The following is a 22,184-nucleotide window of genomic DNA, read 5'->3' as shown; positions in this document are numbered from 1 at the left end:
ATTTGAATTTGATTCACCAAGTGAAGTATAAGGTGTATTTGGTACAACGAAAATGTTTTGTGTGGATTTTTTTTTTTCGAAAAAGTATTTTCTTGAAGTAACTGGTAAAGTTGTTGTCATGTGACCAGGAGGTCACGGGTTTAAGCCTTGGAAACAGCCTCTAGTAGAAATGCAAGGTAAGGCTGCGTACGATACACCCTTGTGGTGGGGCCTTTCCCCGAACACCGCGCATAGCGGTAGCTTTAGTGCACCGGACTGCCCTTTTTTTTATTTTCTTGAAAAATAAGTATTTTTTAATTTATTTTTGAATTTACTACATACATAGAAAATATAATTCCAAAGTTATTTGTATATAATTTAGACAAACACCGCTGAAGATAGGGGTCAGGGTAGGAATTGGAGGGGACTATCAAGGTGGAATATGTTAGAGGACGAGAGGAGACAATCAATATGAAATGATATTTGTGAAATTTGTTTTTTTTTTTTACTTTCACTAAGTAAATGTGCGTGAATCAACATTAGATCCCTTGCTTTTTGTGATCCCAAATACAAATATAGTAAAAAAAGAAAATAGTACATTAAATGAATTCCTTGTATATAGAGTTACGAATAGATGGTTGTGAGATGCGCACGGAGGCTGACTCACATGAAAGGGTGGGGTGTACATGAATATATACCTTAGAGAAATTAATAATATAGTATATTGTGCACCCTATTACGTTGGTTGCGACGTTCTTGCTTGTTCATATATTTTACACAACCTTGATCTTCAATTATTTTATTTTTATTACAATTTTATTATTAGCATAGACGTCATATTTGATCCATAAAATTGTGTTTTTATCACTACTCACACTATTGGTGATCAATCCGATGCAATATTATCCCTCAATCGTCAATGAAAATTTTATTGACATTTATGGTAAGATAATACTGTTTGCACCATCTTCAAATCTTGAATCCGCCTCTAAATAGAACCATAACTTAAAACGGCACCTCGTCTTGCAGCAAAATGAAGATTTTTATTGCTTAGTTGCATGAACACTATAAACATTAGACAAGAGGGATTGCTCGAATAGCAAGTGTTCTTCATCTTTAATTTTAAGATTATGCGTTCGAATCACCAGAAGAGCAAAGAATAAAAACTGGCAAGAAGAAACTTATAAAAAGATTATCACTCTTAATATATTAATGAGACCCTCGAAAGAGTTATGGTGTTATAAGGTGGGGTACTTGATAGGGACAAACTAATAGCCGCAACCGTCCTACTGGTTTCAGTGTCCCTCTCCATCTTCTCTTCGCTTTCTGCATATTGTAGGCATGACAATGTGGTCCATGGAGTTTTGCTTCCCTAATTTATTCCTCTGGTACATATTTCTATGCTTTGTTTACTTCTTCACTTCATTTTCTTTTCATTAAGGAGCTCTTTATCTTTTCCATAGTGGACTTAATTTTAAATAATGAACTCATTTTCTTGAAAAAGAATGCATGCCTTGGCAAGAAAGAAGATCCACAGAAATTATGAGAAGTAGAGAAATAACTAAACGAAGACAAAACGAAAGCTCAAGACAATGGGGGGGGGGGGGGGGGGGGGGATCTAAGGGTTGGGCACGGGCCACGTGAACTTGCTCTCCCTAAATTGTGTATAATGATATTACATTCTTTTAAAAACTATTCAACAATATATATTTGTGCACCCAAGTAAAAGTCTATGATAAGTTATTTATTGGGTGCATCTTTACCCATAAAATCGGAGTTTCAAGTCCGAGTTCTATGATAAATGATACCGCTGAATTGAATTTATTTTTCTTTCCGATAGATTTCATTTGATTTGAACTTCATTTGAGTTACTAACGTATAAACATGAAAATTATTAGATTGTTCACAAAATCTAAGTCCAAGTTTAAAACTTAATACGTTAACTTATAAGACAAAATTATTTTTTAAAAATTAAGTATTTTAAATTATATTAAAAGAAATACTTTTATATATACATATGATATAATATCAGGTTGGTTTGATTTTTGATAACCATCAGCTTAATTAGATTTAATTCAACTGTTTTTAGTTAATTCCAAGCCAAATCAGTTAAATTTTTATTTTCCGATATGACTCGAATTATTGATTGATGCAATTTGTCTGATTTGTTTTTACACTTCAAAATAGATAATATTGGAAAAGGATAGTCGGACCCGTCATATGCCGTGCACCACTACGTCCGGATGTAGCAGTGCATGTGACCCAGCACCACTAGGGTCATTTTCCAATAAATATGGCACAACTAAGCTGCCTTTAAAACTTTAAGCTGTCAAGGTGGGAGGATTTATGGGACCCGCAGCTGCTAGAAATGAACTCCACATTTTGAACTTCTTACCTTTAATTGTGACACCACTAAGCAAGTTATCTTATCAGAAACTTTAGTATGTTGATCCCTCCACAACATTGGTACTATTGTCCATTAACTGACACTTCTATAAATTCATCTACTGTACAACTTCCCTCTTGTTATCCATTACTACTGTTTCACCTTTCAAGCAAATCCAGATATTACCATTCTTCGTTATAATGACAGAAAAAGGAAGGACATAATGTTGTGAAGGATCTCGACAAAAAATTATTTGAATGCAAACTTTATAATGATCTGTTTGAGTCCATTGACAATGACATTGTATTAAACAATGAACTAAGACGGAATAAATCTAAGGAATGGTGAATGGGAGCTATGGAGACTTTGAGATAGTCACTCAGGTTCTTATTGTGGCTCCCTTGCCGATGAAACCATTGGGTGGAGCTGATTTGTCTTCTAATATGACAGATGACGCTATCATTTATCAAGTTTAGTCCTCCAGAGTTTGATAGCGCTGTCAATTGGGGTTAACCCACCTATTGTGTCAAGGGCATTGTTGTCTTTCAACACTCATTGAAAGAATTTTGGACACCCTATTCTGGACGAAATTTTTTTACCTACATCACTTGTTGTCACATAGTGGGCTGATTAAGAGGGGCAGAAGGGTGTTTACCCGAACCCCCGTTACAAGTTACACGGTGAGTAGATTTTTTGCGTTTATTACATATATATATAGTTTGAATCCCTTGAACATGCAAAAGGTTAGCTCAGCAGGCCAGAGTATTCAAAATGCACCCCAACACCCAAAGTTAGATTCAGGGACTCATCATTTTATACATTTTTATTCTTCAAACCCATCGAGTGAAAAATCAGGTTCAGCTACTGGTTGTGGCGTAAGCATCTACTACACAAAATAATGTGGAGCATGTCATAGCTCGTGGCGTAAGCGTATACTAGAAAAAATAATGCGGGATATGCCCATATCATCAGAATGATGTGACAGAAACTTTTTGTCGTCTTATAAGCATTTACTAACTCAAACTTCATGTAGAATCGTTCTGCCAAAGAGACCGTCAGTGATGCAAAGATGTCCAAATTGCAGGTCGGAAGGGATCTGGCCTTCTGCATAATGTCAAATCATCTTCTGCATCTTAAATCATAAAACATGGCCATTGCAACAGCAAATTAGTCAAAAAAATTGATCATTGACTCATTAGAATCAAGCAATGACCAACGACAAATAGAGAACAGACAAAAAAGGTAACAAGTTTGCTCAATTGTAGTTGACTCCCCACCAACTAGTATGTAGAAGGTTTGATATATATATGGAGTAACTAGTAAGTGGAAGCACTATCCGTCCCACATGGATCGAGATAGGCAAAGAGAACTGAATTTATTGAGTCCCTTAAATTAGTCACAATGGTCCAGATTTCCCTAAGATGTTGCCTTGAGCTATTAAAAGAAGTAGACTTCAGTACAACAAAAGAAAAAGAAGAATGGGCATCCACCGTCTAATAGCCTTACCATTACCCAAGTTATTAAAGCAGTCAAACATAATGACAAAAATAATGCTACATTTCTATTCATGTCAAACAATGTGAAGTACCTCTTTGAAAAGAATCTGAACGGTGAGAAAGGTATGCCAAATTTAACCAGAAGTTTTGTCCCCACCAAATCCTGAATCCAGAAATTCTGTCTTTTTGAGATGACTTACATCAGCCCAGAGCTCAACGCTCCACTTATCCTTATCAGACAAGTGAAGTATACCAACGGATGTATTCCAGATCTTACTTTTAGACCTCCTATGTGGGGAAGCTCTTCTGTGAAATGCTCTGATTGCACCCCCATGAGATACCACAACTACTCGTTTTCCTGCATCGGGAATAAACAAAATTCATGTAAGTACTTTTATGATATCAGTCTTATCAAATCCAATAGTTAAAAAATACCTCTGTGCTTCATTGCAATCCTCTGTAAACAAGAAGTGCAGCGTTCATAAAGGTGATCTAAACTTTCTCCACCACCCTGCAAATAAGTGGTGAGAAACTGAAAACATGCAAACCCTTTATAAAACAGACAAGATCATACAGTCTCTGTTCCTTCCCCTCTTTTTCTTTTATCTTGGAGTAGGTACTTGATCCTATGTCATGGGAGTCCTGATTGTAATTTGGTTCAATTTGTGGCAGTTGACGCTCCCTTGATTATGAATTTTAGGTCAAATTTCCAATTTGGAGCTCACACTTGTGGAATGCATATGTGACGAAGCAGATTGAATATCCAAGAAGAAATAAAAGAAGCAGATTGAAGAAAATTTATATTCAAAATGAACTACAAGTTTATTCAAATGATGCAGGATAATGCTGATCATGGCAGTAATATTACATCGAGTACTCTTCTACTTTTTTCCTGGTTTTTTGGGCTTGTATAGGAGAAAGGAGTACTCACTGGAATTTCTTGATCACTTCGGTCAGAGAGAAAAGTCTTATAAGCCATCGGTTGACTTTTGGCTGCTTCACGGAGTGAAGTACCTTGAAGATCTCCTAGATGTCTCTCTCGAAGTTCTGGATCTTTAATGACCTATATTAAAGCACAAACCAAAGACATAAAAGCAATTTATTTAGGGGATGTTTGGTAGAGTGCATTAGCAAAAATAATACATGAATTAGCTTTGCGTACTCCTAGTACCCTGTTTGGTACGTTATTTCAACCTAGCATTGTCTATACACTCTATTTGGTATTAAGATGTGTATAACTATACATGGAAATCCATGGTATTAGTAATGCAATGGGTTATATGATTAAAGACACAATTGCCCCTCAAAACCTTTTTCACATCCTTTCCACCATATTAGTGGAGGGTATTTTTGTAAAAATATATTTCTTTAAAAAAGATTATGCAATGCATGTTATTTTGAACACACCAAACCAAACACTACATTAAAAAAAAAAAAATATTTAGCATAACTAATACTAGCATTACTAATACACCATATTTTACATTATTCTTATACTCTACCGGTCTTGAGCCGGGGGTCTATCGGAAACAGCCTTGCTACCTCTCCGGAGGTAGTGGTATGGACTGTGTACATCTTACCCTCCCCAGACCCCACTGTGTGGGAATACACTGAGTTTGTTGTTGTTGTTGTCTTATACTCTACCAAACGATACTCAAATATACTGCCTAGTCAACTATTCCAAGAAGGCGATTTATTTTTCGCAACACCGCTTAGCAGTCATGCCACACTGCACAACTTCAGCCTCACACACACTGCACGGTCGAAGTAGAATAGACTAAGTATACGGTAACGTAAAGCACTCAACAATATACAGGAAACAAGTTCCCAACCTTTATTACTCTCTCAGAATCACAAAGGAACAATGCCACACGAATTTATAAGGCATTACAACCTCCACTCAGCATCACAATATAAAGACTGCACATGGGCGATTATAAAAAAAATCTTAGCATAACTAATACACCATATTTTACACTATTCTTATACACTCTGCCAAACGATACTCCAATATACTGCCTAGTCAGCTATTCCAAGAAGGCGATTTATTTTTTGCAGCACCGCTTGGCAGTCATGCCACACAGCACAACTTCAGCCACACACACACTGCACAGTCAAAGTAGAATAGACTAAGTATACAGTAATGTAAAGTACTCAACAATGTACAAAAAAACAAGTTCCCAGCCTTTATTATTCTCTCAGAATCACAAAGGAACAACGCCACACGAATTTACAAGGCATTACAAACTCCACTTCCTTAGACAAATTTTGGCATCACAATATAAAGACTACACATGGGCGGTTATGCCGTTTGGGTTGACAAACACCCCGACAATTTTCTGCAACTTGATGAATGATGTGTTATTTGATTACCTTTGACGACTTTGTGGTGGCATATTTGGATGACATTGTCATTTATAGTTGCTCTCTTGATGAACACTTGGAACACTTACAGTTAGTATTGTCTCGTTTGAGGGAGTACAAACTTTACGTGAAGATGGAAAAATGCGAATATGCTAAGAAGGAAGTGAAGTTCCTTGGGCATTTGGTTAGTCAAAACCAAATGAGAACGGATCCAAAGAAGGTGCAAGCAATTGTGGAATGGTAGACGCCTAGTGGGGTCAAATAATTGAGATCGTTCTTGGGTTTGGCTAATTAGTATCGCAAGTTCAATGCAGGTTACTCAAAGAAAGCGGTTGCATGAACAAATTTGTTGAAGAAAGATGCCAAATGGGTGTGGTTTGAAAAATGTGATGCAGCATTTCAGACATTGAAGGAAGCCATTGCTTTAGAACCATCTTGAAGCTGCCAGATTTTGAGTTGCCTTTTGAAGTACATACTGACGCGTCGGACAAAGCTGTTGGGGGCATGTTGGTACAAGAAGATCATCCCATGGCCTTTGAAAGTCGGAAATTGAGTGATGCGGAGTAGCGGTATTCGACCCATGAAAAAAAAATAGTGGCAGTAGTGCATTGCTTGCAAACTTGGAGGGTGTAATTGTTGGGTACTCGTTTCATTGTGCGGATTGACAATGTTGCTAATACTTTCTTTAAGACGCAAAAAAGGTTAAGTCCAAAGCAGGCTTGGTGGCAGGAATTCTTGGCTGAATATGACTTCATATGGGAGCATAAACTAGGAAAGCACAACCAAGTTGCTGATGCACTCAGTCGAAAAGAGGCATTTGATGCAATATACTTTATTTCTCGACTTAAAACTGGTTTTCTTGATAGAATCAAATTTTGTGCTGCAAATGATCCACTCTATGTCAAATGGATGAGTCAAGTGAAAGATGGGACAATTAGATAGTGTTGGATCGAGGATGATCTCCTTTTATTTTAAGGGGGAGAATCATAGTACCTCAAGGCAGCGGATTGCATAAAGACTTGATGAAAGAAGCGCATGATACTCCTTGGGCTGGTCATTCGGGTGTTGAACGGATGCTAACTTTGCTGTCCCGTGTGTATAATGGAAGAAGACATTAAAGCCTACATGAAGACTTGTCAAGTTTGTCAAAGAGACAAGACTGAATGCATGAAGAAGGCAGGTTTGTTGCACTAATTCCTGAAAGTCCATGGTTGTCTGTCTCAATGGACTTCATTTCTGGATTTCCAAAGGTTGATGGCAATGCATCTATAATGGTGGTGGTGGACAGGTTTTCAAAATATGCTATTTTTGTTGCTGCACCAATTACTTGCTTGTCTGAAGTTGCTGCAGGTTTATTCTGTAAGAAAGTCGTGAAATACTTTGGTTTGCCAAGTGACATTGTGAGTGATTGAGATGCACAGTTCACTGGTCGGTTCTCGCAGACATTGTTTAGCATGATGGGGACTGGCTTGAAGTTTTCCACAGCAAATCATCCTCCTCAAACTGATGGTCAAACTGAAAGAATCAATCATTTGCTAGAAAAATACTTGAGGCATTTTGTGACAACAAGCCAACGTAACTGGGCAGACTTGTTGGATACGACACAGTTTTGCTATAATCTACGCAGGTCGTTAGCAACAGAGGAGCCCATTTGAACTTGTCTTAAGCATGCGGCCTATGACACCACTTGAGGTAGTGACGCTGAAAAGTCATGGCATTTGTCTTGCTGCTTACAGGCATGCAAAAGACAAGCATGACATGCTTGTTGAGGCATAAGACAGCTTGAGAAAGGCCCAAAAATGCATGAAGAAGTATGCTAACCAGCATAGACGTGCAGTGGAGTTCAACGTGGGAGACAAGGTGCTTTTAAAGCTCACTCTACAAATTTGGAAACAGATTGTGAGCAAAAGAAGGCATAGGGGATTTATTCCAAGATATGATAGCCCATTTAAAGTTGTTGAGAAGATTGGGGAAGTCGCTTACAAGTTGAATTTGCCGGGAAGGTTGAAGATTCTTCATTCTACTTTTCATGTCAGTTGAAGATGCTGAAGACCCGAGCAGAAACAAGTCTAAGAGGGCTCCTCCTTTGAATCCGAAGCAGTACAAGACCAAGATGGTGAAAATACTTGATCATTGGACTGTGGGAAACAGCAAGAGGAATACCAAGACAGAATTTCTGATACAATGGAAAGGCAAGAGTGAAAAAGATGTGGTTTGGGAGAAGGCTCAAAACTTATGGCAATTCGACAAGCAAATTGAGGACTACCTCAAAACAACCTCGACGAGGGCATCGAGTTCATATAGTGGGGGTGCATTGTTAGACCCCCGTCTAAGACATGATGGTCGGCAAGCCATATCAAGGTGCACATTGGCCTTGACATGTGCTGAGACAAGCAATGTGATGCTGTGATGGCTATGAGATAGCAGACAGCTTATGATGACCAAGAAGCTGGAGTGTCGGCAAGGAAGCCTTGGGCACAACAGGCGGCAACAGACGCATGGCACCTATGCGGGCATGCGGGCAGGCAGTGACATAGACTCGGCAAGGTGCTGGCATGACATCAACACTGGTATGGCACGGGCAATGGCATTGGCATGACATGGTCTAGGCAGTGGCGTGGCCAAGGTAATGACATGGTCAAGACAGTGGCATGGCCTAGGCAGTGACACAGCTAAGGCAGCAGCATAGTGCAGGCAGTGACATAACACAAGCAAGGCATGGTCCTGGCAAGGCAATGCTGTGGCTGGAAGACATGACAAGACAAGGACGAAATATTCTTAGTGTTGGAAGCTGAAAATTGGCTAAGTGTGGAACATGGCAAAATTGGCTATGGGGCAGTTGCAAATTCGAATTTGAATGTTTGTACATGTGGGATTTTCAGATATGTAATTTAAATACTTAGATAAAGTTTGTTGAGTCATGTGATAGGCATGCAGGCCATGTCCAATGACATGTTGCCAAGTGTGGCAGTTGAAACTGCTTGTAACCGCCCATGTACAGTCTTTATATTGTGATGCTGGAATTTGTCTAAGGCAGTGAGGGTTGTAATGCCTTAGCAAATTCGTGCGACATTGTTCCTTTATGATTCTGAGAGGATAATAAAGGTTGGAACTTGTTTCCTGTACATTATTAAATGCTTCACGTTACTGTATACTTAGTCTATTGTACTTAGACTGTGCAGTGTGTGTGAGGCTGAAGTTGTGCAGTGTGGCATGACTGTCAAGCGGTGGTGTTGCAAAAAATAAATTGCCTTGTAAAACCCCAAATTTTTCAAGCTCTAGACCTCTTAAAAGATAGGCCACGAAGTTAGCTTTCCAATGCTTCAAGCCTCGTCCTAATCTGATGTCGTGGCAAGAAGTTACGGAAGATTTCCCTTAATGGCCTGATTCACTGTTATGACTACGACTCAAGGTAACGAGTCGTAACCACTCGTGACGAGTCGTCATGAATGAGTCTTAGTCACTCTAGTGGATCCCTCAGCTGTAGCCAAGTAACTACGACTCCTCATTACGACCCGTAATGAGTGGCTACGAGTCGTATGGAAGGATTCATAGTCACAACAGTATGTAATCCAAAAATACAACCCAGTGGTTACGAGTCCAGTATGTGGCTCGTATCTAGACATTATGAGTCGTTATGAAGACTCGTAGCTTGACCAGTAAAGGATCAAAGAATCAAGCCTCATGTTTTGGTAGTTTTACAAGTGGCTTAGACATATATTAAGACCCCAAATAGCTCTTAGCTTATAGACAAGTCAAGACATCCCTTAGCGATTAAATTCTTGTGAAGTATAAAACTATAGTCAGCTTTAAACGAGCATAGCTTTTGGTATACCAAGAATATTTAAGCTCAAGACCACCAACAGATAGATAATTGAATTAGCTTTCCAACGATACCAATTTTGCCTTAATCCAATATTGAGGTGAAAGTTATGGCCAAAAAACCGAAGCACTGTCAAAGCTGCCTAAACTACGACTCGTAAGGTCTCATTACGGGTCGTTAGGAGGGAGTCGTAATCTGGGCAGTAAAGGCTGAAAATGGGTGTCTGACTACGACTCAAGTCACGACTCATAGCCAAACCTTACGAGTCGTGACCTTAAGTCGTTGGGACTACTTCCAGGCAACTTCCAAACGATACCAAAGGGGTTTTTTGGTCTTTTCCCACTCTTTTAACCCCAAAACTACGTCATTTCACCCTCTAAACAATGGTTATCAAGCGTAAATATTACCCTAACCTATCATAACTCCGAAATCATTCATCATAGAGCAAAAAGAGGCGATTCTTTTCTCCCCAAAGCCAACTAGGGTTCTTCGAGTTCAATCCCAAGAAATTTATCCAAGGCTTCTACAAACAAGGCATGTAGGGTTTGAGCAAGGATAATCTTTCATCCTTGTGCCCAAAAGCTTGAATTTAAAATTGAATTTATGTGATTTCAATTAGGGTTCATACCTAAATTCCCATATTCTTGAATTATGATATTATTATGCGATTAGAAGTTTAATTTACACAAGAAATTACTTCTATTCATGTTTCGACTTACAAGATTGCTATTATAACATGATTTTTATTATCATGACTTAGAAGTTGACAAATTGGTGAAAGATTCTGATTTAAATTTTGAGCATGGTATTTCGATGGGAATTCGTGAAAGATTCTGATTTAAATTTAAAGCCTCTTTCTCATTTATGAGGTAGTGGTATGGATTGAGTACACTTACCCTCCAGAGCCCACTTGGTGGGAATATACTGGGTATGTTGTTATTGTTATTGTATTTTGATATAAAGCCTCTATGAAATAATGCTATGAATTTCAAGATTTAAACACAAGCTATTGAGTTACAAGAAGTTTAAGCTTATAAGTTCAATTTGCAGTATTGTAACTTGATTAAAGTTTAATTTTGATCTTATAATCACATTCAAGATCTGAAATCCACAACTTCACCCATTGGGTATGATTTAAGCAACAGAAGCATAGTTGGTTTCTAATTTACAAACCCATATGCTATTTTAAGGTGAATTTCCTAAGTGTGAGCTTATATATATATATATATATATATATATATATATATATATTTGAGAGTAGTATTTAGCACCGAAAAGGGAATATGTGTGTGTATATATATATATTTGGGAGTAGTATTTAGCACCGAGAAGGAAATGTGGATGAGTGTATCCTAATTTCCAGAAACTACGAGCCACCGTAGGTTTAAAGGTCTATCAAGAGAGTGTCCCTTCCGTTTCCCAATATGGATGAAGTTTAGTGATCACTATAAGTTAAGGTTCTATTCCGATGGCAAGGGTAGGATAGCTCTCCCCAACGTGGGTAAGACGTTGGATTCCATGATAGCTCACATGGTTCATGTCGGTTATAAGAATCTCCCACAGGAAAGAATAAAATTAAAGATTTTAGAAACAAAGTGTAATGACTCACTAAGCTTATTCATTATGCTTTATTATTCATGTTTTTTTTGTTTTTTTTGAAACTGAAAAAAAAAACTGTTTTATTCATATCCAAGGTGAATCCTTTTACACTTAGCATGCATGATTTGAAAGTATATTCAGTTTCTGTTTTACTTATGCATTCACCCCTATATTCTCAGTACATTCCAAAGTACTGACCACATCTATGCATTTGTGGCTACATCCCTTCATAATGTAGGTATCAGATGTAGCCCACACACCAGGGTCAGACAGTTCACAACACACAGCCAGCAGGTGAGGAGTTCTCTTATTTCAGGGACTCAAGTCAGTTGTAGTTCATGTATCTTATTTTCATTATTCTTATGTATTGATTAAAGATAGTTGGGGGTCATGTCCCGACTACATATAGTCATTATTAGTAGAGGCTTCATAGACGGTTATTCAGAGTTAATGTATTTACTTTCAATTTTGTTTTGTATAACCAAAGTGTAAATGTTTTAAACAGTTTTTGATACAAGATCAACCAACAAAGTCACAAAACAACCACAAAAACGTCACAAAACAGTCCACTAGAACTAGGCACAAACGGCAACAAGAACACAAACACAAAACACACGATTTGAAATAGATAAATAGATAGATAGTTAGACAAATGAAGATGTAAATCCTAAGAACCCTAAGATATATCAAATTTAAGGACCCTTAACACCTACACAAGACAATCACCTAACTCCTACGAAGACGCGAAGACACGAGAGGGACTTTACCTCCTCTAGCACCAACGTCTCAATCCAAAACGCAACTCAAGTGATTCCACACTTGGGCAGCCCCAGTTACAGTGGGGATGGCTTTTCCAAGCCCTACTATAAAGTGATACACTCTCAAGAGAGAGTCTTAGGTGTTACAAGTATTTCATGTCATATATCAATAAACAACCACTAAAGAAATAAAGACCTAATACTAGTCTATTTATACTTATTACAACATAGAGTGAAAGGTCCAAAAAGCCCTTAATGAAAGGAGCAAAAGAGGGGCCCTTGGAGTGTATGTAGGGGCGGCTTTGTTGTGTCCAAAGCCCTCTTCACACTACAACTTGTACACTCCCTCGGCTTGATTCCATGCATGCTCACGTACGCTCATCTTCATGATCGTGCCCGTATCATCCTCTCCATTTTGAGAGGAATTTGACCTCAAATTCACGGCATCTTCTCTTTCAATTAGGCACGTCACATGCATCACCATACGGCCAAACATCTTCACCACCATCTTCATTTTGCACCTCGGCTTCCTCTCCATCTTGAGATTTGCCCTCAATCTCATCCACCTCAATTCCCATGTCTTTACTTGGTGGTGGGTTCCTTGTTGATCCCTACCTCTTCCCTTCAATTTGTCTTCCATCATATAAGCATCATCAAAGACTCCATATTCTTCATGTCCCTCTCTACCATATACCTCTACATGGATGTCTCGGCTTTGGGGAAGTGGAGCTTCAGTTGAGAAGATTGATTTGGCGAAGTGGAGCTTCGATTGTGGAGATTGGACGGGAGAGTTCGGTTTTGGAGCTTGGATGGAAGAGTTCGGTTTTAGTGGAGGCATTTGGCTTCCAAGACCTTGTTGGACTTAATCAATTTGCGGGGGAAGTGGCCTACTTAGGTCGCGGTTTTGAGGGTAATTGGAAACTTGGCTTATGGCATTTTGTAGTGGTCTTGGAGGATTGATTGTTGGATGTAAAGTTTCGGGAGTAGAAGCACGAGAGTTCCTTCGACTCTCCATACGATCCAATCTCACTCGTAGTTGACATATCACCCTTCATTGATGCCATATTCGAGTTTAATCTATCAAAACCCGCATTCATTCTAGCCATTCCACGGGAAAGAGTTTCAATCCCGGCCAAGATAGCACTAAGAGCATTGTTATCCATTGTAGCCGAGAAGTTACCTACAAAACACAAACAAGTTAGTTGTACAAAAAGGGGTGACGTGGCAGTCCTTGATAGTGACGTGGCAGCCTTGGGTTGGTTGCGGATCTTGAAAATTATTGTTTTTCCAACTTGAAATTTTGTCCAACTTTCAATTTGTGGAAGAGTAATTTCGGTTTTGGAGAGGAAGACACAAGTTTGGAGCCTTTTTCACATTCAAAGTAGGTTGACTTTCTTTGCACCTTTTGGGCAAAACCCCTTTTTGAAGGGTGGTTGGTTCTTTCCTCTTTTGGCTAGTCTTGAAAAGCCCCCTTACTCCTTTTTGGTAGCTAGTCTTTCTGAAAGGTCTTTTGTCCCTTACTACTTTGGTATAGTTTTGGAACTTGTTTCAAGACAAACAAGAAAGACTACACTCTTCCATTTGTTCTTAAGATCAAACACTACTTATTGTAGGTTCTTCTTGTCACAAGACATGAAGATTCGCCAAGAACACCAAGAACCTTCAACAAGACTTGAAGATCAAGGTTCAAGTTGAATCTCCCAACAACAATAACACCTCTTTCAAACACAAATCCACAACAACAAAGCCAATCAACACCTCCAAATCTCGAATTCACAACAACTAACCAACAACACACCTCCAAATCTCGGATTCACAACAAACAAATAAACACACGGCCAACCTAAGTTGCTCAGACTCTTCAAATATGTCTATGGGTGCATGTCGGATCCTCCAAAAATAGTGTACTTTTTAAGGATCCGACACTGGTGCGGCAACATTTTTGGAGAGTCCGAGCAACTTAGCGGCCAACCCTTTGAAATCCACACAAACACAACACAAGAAGGAGTTCAACTTGGATCTTGACTCTATGAGTGTTAGGGAAGAAGAAACCAACACTAAAGACACTCAAGACTCACGGAATTCTCCTAGATCTAGACTCAAAACACAAGTCTTGGCCAAGACAACAACAAGAACACAACTTTCGGCCAAGAACACAAGAACAACTTCTACTCTCTTTTTTTTATTTTTTTTCAAGTGAGCTAGCCCAAGATTGATTTTGTTGGAATAAAATCAACCACAAGCTTTGATACCAAATGATACAAGATCAACCAACAAAGTCACAAAACAGCCACAAACAAAACAGTCCACTAGAACTAGGCACAAACAACAACAACAACACAAACACAAAACACACAATTTGAAATAGATAAATGGATAGATAGTTAGACAAATGAAGATGTAAATTCTAAGAACCCTAAGATATATTAAATCTAAGGACCCTTAGCACCAACATAAGACAATCACCTAACTCCTACGAAGACAAAAGAGGGACTTTACCTCCTCTAGCACCAACATCTGAAGCCAAAACGCAACTCAAGTGATTCCATACTTGGGCATCCCTAGTTACGGTGGGGATGGCTTTTCCAAGCCCTACTATAAGGTGATACACTCTCAAGAGAGAGTCTTAGGTGTTACAAGTATTTCATGTCTAATATCAATAAACAACCACTAAAGAAATAAAGACCTAATACTAGTCTATTTATAGACTTATTACAACATAGAGTAAAAGGTCCAAAAAGCCCTTAATGAAGGGAGCAAAAGAGGCGCCCTTGGAGTGTATGTAGGGGTGGCTTTGTTGTGTCCAAAGCCCTCTTCACACTTCAACTTGTACGCTCCCTCGGCTTGATTCCATGCATGCTCACGTACGCCCATCTTCATGATCGTGCCCGTATCAGTTTTGCATTGAACATATTCAGCAAAGACATCTCTTCCGCTTGTTTCTTTCAGATTTATGTATCTTATTCAGTTGCTCACGAGTTATGCCAGTATCATGGGTTAGCTTAATATCACTTGTGGTTCTAAGCACCGTGTGACGTCCAGGGGTAATCTTGGGGCGTTACAATAAATCAACTATCAAATTCCCTCTTCTTCCCTCATTTCCATGTCGAACCCACACAACTGCATCTGTTCCACATAGGACGGGCATCAGCTCCTTAACATTGTTAATGAGCTTATGTTGCTTCCGAATCTAAGCTTAACATAATAGAAGATAGATTCATACAATAGATCTTGAATATCAGTTACACAGAGCCCTAACGTTTTCTTAGCCTCGTAAGCATATTCTACATTGTATTATTGCCTGGAACTACAGAAGAACTATTTCCGTAACTGAATAGCTGCATTCTTACTAAGAGGACCTATGTCTTTATTCATTAGCTCGTACACAAAACTAATGGACAATACCAACATATTATGGAATCACTAAGGTCCTCTCTTCACGTTCATAACAATCACATTAACAAGAAGAAAAAGAAGTGAAGCAGCAATAGTTTAATCATCTGAAGCATTCACAGGAAACGTAAAGCTTACATATTAATAGAATTAGAAAATGTGAAATATAAAAGCAGGGTCAATTATAGAACAGAAGCCTCTAAAAACTGAAATAGAGCTGATAGTGCAGGCTGAATTCCAGGAAAATCAAGAGTACTAAGGAAAAAAATAGTTTGAAAACAAATGATAAAAGGACCCAATTGTGAAAGTAAAACAGATATCATGAAATTATTGCTGAAAACTTTCTTCCATCTACTAGCTAATAAATAAATCATTAAAATCTGTAGAAATTGTTAATATATCACATTATCCAGTTGAGTAAAAAAACCAAAATCTCTTTACATAATCAGATATGAAGAAATAATATATGAATTTGAAGTTAATTGTAATCTGCTTGAATTCTAACAATGCAAATCCAAAGTGAATTCATACCTCTAGATCCCCGCAACGCCTTGCTATTATCTCTGCTGTCTCATGTGCCCGTTTCAAGTCAGATGAATATATGACAGAGATCCTTGGCTCCTTGGAGAGCCGGGCTGCCACCTTGAATAAAGTAACATCAGACGTTGCACCAAACCCTCCCCCACCCCACCCCAAATAGAAAAAATGAAAGAAAAGAAAGATTGAAGAACCCCACTTGAAGTTTTAAGCTGGGAAACCTTGAAGCCCCCCACACCCCCTTTCCCCACAATAAAAACAAATAAAATGAAATGGGTAAAGGTACAGATTGTTTCCCTTAACACGTATCTTAGGACATGAATCATCTTGCAACCAAATATGTTAACCTAAGCAAGTTACTCATATTGCATTATAAAGAGGTGAGAAAAAACACCTATAACCACTAATGGAGGGAAAGAGTTGTCCGTAAAACGGACAGACAGAGAAAAGGAGGAAACCAACTTGGTACTTGAGCTAAGGGCTGAACCATAATTCCTTTCTTCTCTTCTAAATACACACACTTCAAACAAATGCAGAAGTTCCCAACTCAAAAGAATTATTTGAGGGGTAAAGTACATCAATCCCAAAAGTTCAAAGCAATTAAGTGAAATACAGAATTTACAAAACAAAATACTATGCTACTGATACTTACTGCCATAGCTTGCTGTCTCCCGACGTCGTTCAATTCGATATCTAAATGCCCCTGGGTAATAAATGAAACAAGCATCAGTTACCGCATCCTATTTTTAAGATCCATAAATTGTTGGTGAAATTCTCGTAAAAAAGCCAATTGCTAACAATTTGCAAGTTCCAAGTGAATACAATTTCTCTGTCACAGATCCTTTTGAATGCCCTCCAGTCTTCCAACTTTTTCAAACCCTTTATAGAGTAAGTGGGGCTTATGTGTTTCAAAGGGATGTTGTGGGCGAAAAATGGAACATTGTAAAGTGCTTTCTTTACATTGCCTATATATAGCAGATTGCGGCAACTCCAAAATATAGTACAAAACCTTTAATTCTTCGATAACAGAGGAAACATTCTACACCTAAATTCGTAGATTGATAGTAATATTTAACAAAACTACTATAGCTTTACAATTTTCATCAGGTTATACAAAGAAACTTGAATGATAAAAGTAAAAATGTTATATGTAGGTCTAGTTAAAAGGTAAATGCAGAACAAAAGCAATATAAAGATGCTTGCTGGTATTTTATACTCCCTCCGTTTCAAAAAGAATGACCTACTTTCTTTTTAGTCCGTTTCAAAAAGAATGACTCCTTTCCTTTTTTGGCAATACTTTAATTTCAACTTTCCACATGACATATTTAGGACCACAAGATTAAAGGGCATTTTGGTACATTTGACATAACTTTAATTTAAGGACACAAGATTCAAAAGTCTTCTTTATTTTCTTAAACTTTGTGCCAAGTCAAAGTAGGTCATTCTTTTTGAAACGGAGGGAGTACTAGTAAAGTGACAAGTTTGAATTTTTATTTAAAGGATGGAAATGCCGAAAGATCTTTGAAATGACACATCAAAACTGAGTGGTTAGTATAATCAAGATCAAAAGAGTCTGTCTTATTTAGAGCAAATTCTTCATTATGGTTTTATGTAAAATGGAACTAATAAATACTCCTTGTTCAGATCTGATCCTTCATGTTCAATGCACCAATCTCAATGAGGTTCTGAAGTACCCTGCTTTCATCCCCAGCAAACTGGGTAATTTAAGTATTATTATCATATGAGTTACGGGAGAGGTAAACGAGGCAGCACAAAATTAGAGGAAAAAAATTCCAAAATGTTAAAACCAGAGCACATGATAGAGAGTCTAAAGCTAAAAATTTTCACCTCACCCATATTTTTTTTGATCCGTGGATGTCCGGGCCAGCTTTCGCGCATCTCGACTAAATCCACGGGATACCTGTCACCTACCACCAGCATCAGATACCGGGTAACTCTATCAACCAAGGCTAGGACAGATGGGAAGAATCACCTAATGTTTTTCGCCTCTGCTGGGATTCGAACCGGAGACCTCGGGTTCTCAACCCACTTCATTGACCACTAGGCCACACCCTTGGGAGCCACCTAACCCATATTTTGCAATATGAAGTACTCCAATCACCGGTATTCATTTGTTTTACAAAAGGCTATAATATGATGTGAATATATATGAGTGAAGAAAAACATGGTCACATTTATGAAAAGAGAAAGTTACACATTAAGTCCCTTATGTTTATCAATAAGATCCTACATAGTACTTCATCTATATTTTTTCCAACCAATTTTGAGGTGATCTAACAATAGGAGCTCATTCTCCAAGATCAATTTTCACAGGGACGTAAATAAGGATGGCACCAATATTTTAACAGTTCAAAAAGAGAATTTAAAAAAGAAATATATATGAGCTGCACAAATCTCAACTTAACAACCAACAAGAAGTCCAGAACCCTTTGCTTCATCTCTGTGAAAATCCTTACCATTCTCTGGTGATAGAAAATACTAATTTCTCTTTTAGTAACTATTGCAAATTGAGCAATGAGGTGAACAAGCCAAACTACCTTGCTGTGGTTGTAAGATCATAGGTGAAAGATATGAGCGAAACTATAGTACTATACACAGAGCCATAGAGGTGCAAGATGATATTTTTTATTTATGGACAAGGAACTACATATGAAAATTTATACCTTTTCAAAATTTTGAAATGCCATTTTACTTGCTTACACTCACATGGCTGTACACATTTTCTGGTGATCATCAATTTTGATAATCAGAATTTGTTAGAATTCCTCAATATGATTCTAAAAATATAGACAATGGACTAAATACAAGCAGCAATGAGTACAAATTATTACCAAGTTATAAAGGACTATGCACCCAAGGGTGTGTGGCCTAGTGGTAAATGAAGTGGCTTGAGAACCATGAGGTCTAAGGTTCAAATCCAATCCCCACAGAGATGCTATGTGATTTCTTCCCATCTGTACTAGTCTAGGTGGATAGAATTACCTGACTTTTGGTGGGAGGTGACAGGTATCCCGTGGAATTAGTCGAGGTGTGTGAAAGCTAGCATGGACACCACGATCATCAAAAAGAAATTATAAAGGACTAAATTTTTCTTTCACAATGAGAGACTAGATAACAAACAAATTAGAAAGGAGCTTCCCAGAATTCAAATACTCCAAAAGGAGGCAGGAAATTACCTGAATTCTGCCATCAGCATTCCATTCCGTCTCTCCATGACGAATTACAATAATCTCAGTGAAACAAGGAGTCACGTTTTCAGATTTCGCATCTCCATCACACTCAGGCTGTGATACAACCCTGTTTAGCAGACGGTAAAAAATCTTAAAACATCACAAGTTAGGGCAGAAAAAGATAGACAATCAAATCACGATGATCCAAATCTAAAGGCAGTTAATTCACCTCTTAAAATGTAAAAACTACATACTTTCCAAAATTTCCTTTCAGTTTCCAATATACAAGTATATCCTCACATCCATCAATTGCCTATAAAACAATGTAATTCTAATTGCTAAGCATGACAGTAATAGATGCATGTATGTAGCGACTGCTTATATATACACTCTCCCTCTGTAGTGAAAAAAAATTTAGATTTTTGTGGCCTAAAATTAAACATATATCAAATGTGTTTTAATCTTGCGGCTTTAAACATTAGAGTCGCTTAAAAAGGAAAGCATGTTACTTTTGAAACGGACTGAAAAGAAAAGGTAGACCAAATAAATTGAAACGAAGGGAGTATTTAAATAAAAGGTAAAGGATGTAAATTGCACGACCTAGAAGTAGAATCAGCCATGGGAGTCCTGATCGAATTGAATATCAAGGTTGGTATAATGAGATAACGCTTCGAAATTGCAGCACTTGCTAACAATTTTGGGCAACAAAAATGTGGGGGGTTGCTGGTCAGAGAGTGGCGGAGAAGTAGATGAATGTCGGGCTTTACTGATTCCCCACAAGCAAATGAGATCATCTCCCTGCTCAGTAGATGATGATTTGTACTCTTTGCTGCAACTGAAAATGGCACAACTTAGATGGGCTTACGGATCTGGGCCTGAAATGGGTCAAAAAAGTTGATGGGCTAAAAAAAGTGAATTTCCAAAAAGGAAAGGACACAAATGTCATCTCGCCCAAAATATTTTCACTATATAGCCATTGATTTGGCAATTTCAATACATAGCCATTTAGGTTTTTCTGTCGCTACTACCCCTTTATTTTATCTTTTCCTTATTTATTGTTTAATTTTTAATGTCAATTATTTTACATGTTACATTCTCTTTTTTCCTATTTTTTTTGTTTCTTTTTCACTATTTTTTTTCTTTTAATGTTGTTAAATTTTTTTTTTCTGAAAAAAGTCCACTCTGTCCACCATTTAGTTTTTCAGATGCGATCACAAAAATAAAAACATGAAATACAAGTCCACTCATAATTGTTCTATCTCTTTTCATATGAGTTAACACTATAGCGGCACTTTGATTTTTTTTTTCTGCTATCTCTCTCTTTTTAATCAAAAAAATTAAGGAATGTTTGGACAGTAAAGGTACAGGGTTTAATAAATTTTGTATATGCTTGCACAAATTTTCACAAAAATTTAGGTGAAGTTAACAAATTTACGAATAGTGAATTACTGTATATGCTTGCACAAATTTTCTCTGTAAAAGGTGTATTTATATGGTATATATACTGTATCAACGTGGTATAAAAGTGTATCAATGTAGTATAAAAGTGTATTAATGTAGTATAAAAGTGTATTAATGTGGTATAAAAGAGTACCAATTGGGTACAGGGACTGCATGTGCTTGCATAGAATTTTCTTTCTCTTTTTAAAAAAGTGTATCAATATATATAGTATAAAAATGTATCAATGTGGTATAAAAGTGTATCAATTGAATATAGAGACTGCATGTGCCCAATTGGTCCAAATGGCTAAAAAAAGGGAATTACTTTAGCCGACTGGCTATAGCATGTCCACCTTTTCAATTATGAGCCACTTTTTTTTTAAATGGTCATTCCATATCCTTTCCCCAATTTCTATTTTTTCCATTACAAGGGGAAAAAAGAAAAGAAAAAATTACATGAAGTAACAAATTTAAGACTATAATTATAATAAATAGCACTACTTTTATAAAATTATATTTTATAATAAAAATAGCACTATTTTGCCATTAACTACACAGGCGCGTGGTTTGCTCCACATACTTTACCTTTTTCTTTTATTTTCTCCATTATTTTACTTTCCTCCAATCTAATCGTATCTTCTACTCAATTTTATTTTTTTTCAATTTTCCCCTATTTTTCTCAAACTATTGATAAATATTATGCTCCATCAAATAAAGTAAATTGACATTAATAGTTATTGCATGTTATCTCTTTCATATAATTTATATATTTTATATTTTTGTATTTTTTTCTTCAACCATGCCCTTCTTTTTTTTTTCTTTTGAAGTTTTGTGATTTTTTTTGTTGAAAGATTGTGGAGGTCTGCTATAATGACAAAACACACATGTTGTAGAAGTTCAAATAGAGGTATACCACCTGTGAATTTAGTTTTTGATAATCCACCATCATTTAATCTTAATTTAACACAAGATGAAGATCTTAAATTGATTTCTACGCCTATTAAGTCGAAGAAAGAAGTGAGCATAGAAGAGGTGAGATCAAAGCATAGTAATGATCCGAAAAAGATTGCGAAATTATAAAGTGGAAAGGATTGAGAAAACCTTCATCCCAAAATTCCAAAAAATACAAAAATCTGTGAAAAAAAAAAGTCAAACGAAATGGAAGAGTCAGGTAAAATACCAAGTCTTGTTGCACAAAATTCATCTGAATATGAATCT

The 22,184-nt window shown here is 37.3% G+C and overlaps 1 protein-coding gene and 1 long non-coding RNA gene across 7 annotated transcripts; one reads left to right on the top strand and one right to left on the bottom strand.

The window, feature by feature from the left end:
- Nucleotides 1-3,156: 3,156 nt before the first annotated feature.
- LOC107858671 (phosphoglycerate mutase-like protein 4) lies at nucleotides 3,157-20,390 on the bottom strand. Of its 6 annotated transcripts, none has more exons than XM_047406379.1 (9): nucleotides 20,127-20,343; nucleotides 19,533-19,653; nucleotides 16,988-17,038; nucleotides 16,330-16,440; nucleotides 4,793-4,924; nucleotides 4,297-4,372; nucleotides 4,139-4,219; nucleotides 3,954-4,024; nucleotides 3,157-3,497 (listed from the first exon to the last, which is right to left on the bottom strand). In XM_047406379.1, exons 1-8 carry the CDS (start codon nucleotides 20,318-20,320, stop codon nucleotides 3,996-3,998), a joined length of 795 nt encoding a protein of 264 aa, XP_047262335.1. In that variant the 5' UTR covers nucleotides 20,321-20,343; the 3' UTR covers nucleotides 3,157-3,497; nucleotides 3,954-3,995. The 6 variants fall into 6 exon arrangements, with proteins under 6 accessions (XP_047262335.1, XP_047262336.1, XP_047262337.1 ...); XM_047406380.1 differs by having other exon boundaries at nucleotides 3,157-3,491; XM_047406381.1 differs by having other exon boundaries at nucleotides 3,157-3,469.
- LOC124895892 lies at nucleotides 4,112-5,145 on the top strand. The gene is made up of 2 exons (XR_007052014.1): nucleotides 4,112-4,245; nucleotides 4,562-5,145. It is a non-coding gene; the product is annotated as an uncharacterized LOC124895892 (long non-coding RNA).
- Nucleotides 20,391-22,184: the final 1,794 nt, after the last annotated feature.

Source organism: Capsicum annuum, chromosome 2, assembly GCF_002878395.1.
Source record: "Capsicum annuum cultivar UCD-10X-F1 chromosome 2, UCD10Xv1.1, whole genome shotgun sequence".
Lineage (NCBI taxonomy): Eukaryota > Viridiplantae > Streptophyta > Magnoliopsida > Solanales > Solanaceae > Capsicum > Capsicum annuum.
The sequence above is the reverse complement of the archived record's forward strand: the minus strand, read 5'-3'. Positions and strand labels throughout refer to the sequence as shown.

What these genes read in the sequence shown, in the direction of transcription:
- LOC107858671 (XM_016703427.2), bottom strand. Translation starts at nt 20,320, where the DNA reads ATGATCTCATTTGCTTGTGGGGAATCAGTAAAGCCCGACATTCATCTA. An exon ending in GGCGTTGCGGGGATCTAGAG is followed by an intron (nt 4,925 to 16,329) that starts GTATGAATTCAC and finishes GCTTTAATATAG; the next exon opens with GTCATTAAAGATCCAGAACT. An exon ending in GAAGTGATCAAGAAATTCCA is followed by an intron (nt 4,373 to 4,792) that starts GTGAGTACTCCT and finishes ACTTATTTGCAG; the next exon opens with GGTGGTGGAGAAAGTTTAGA.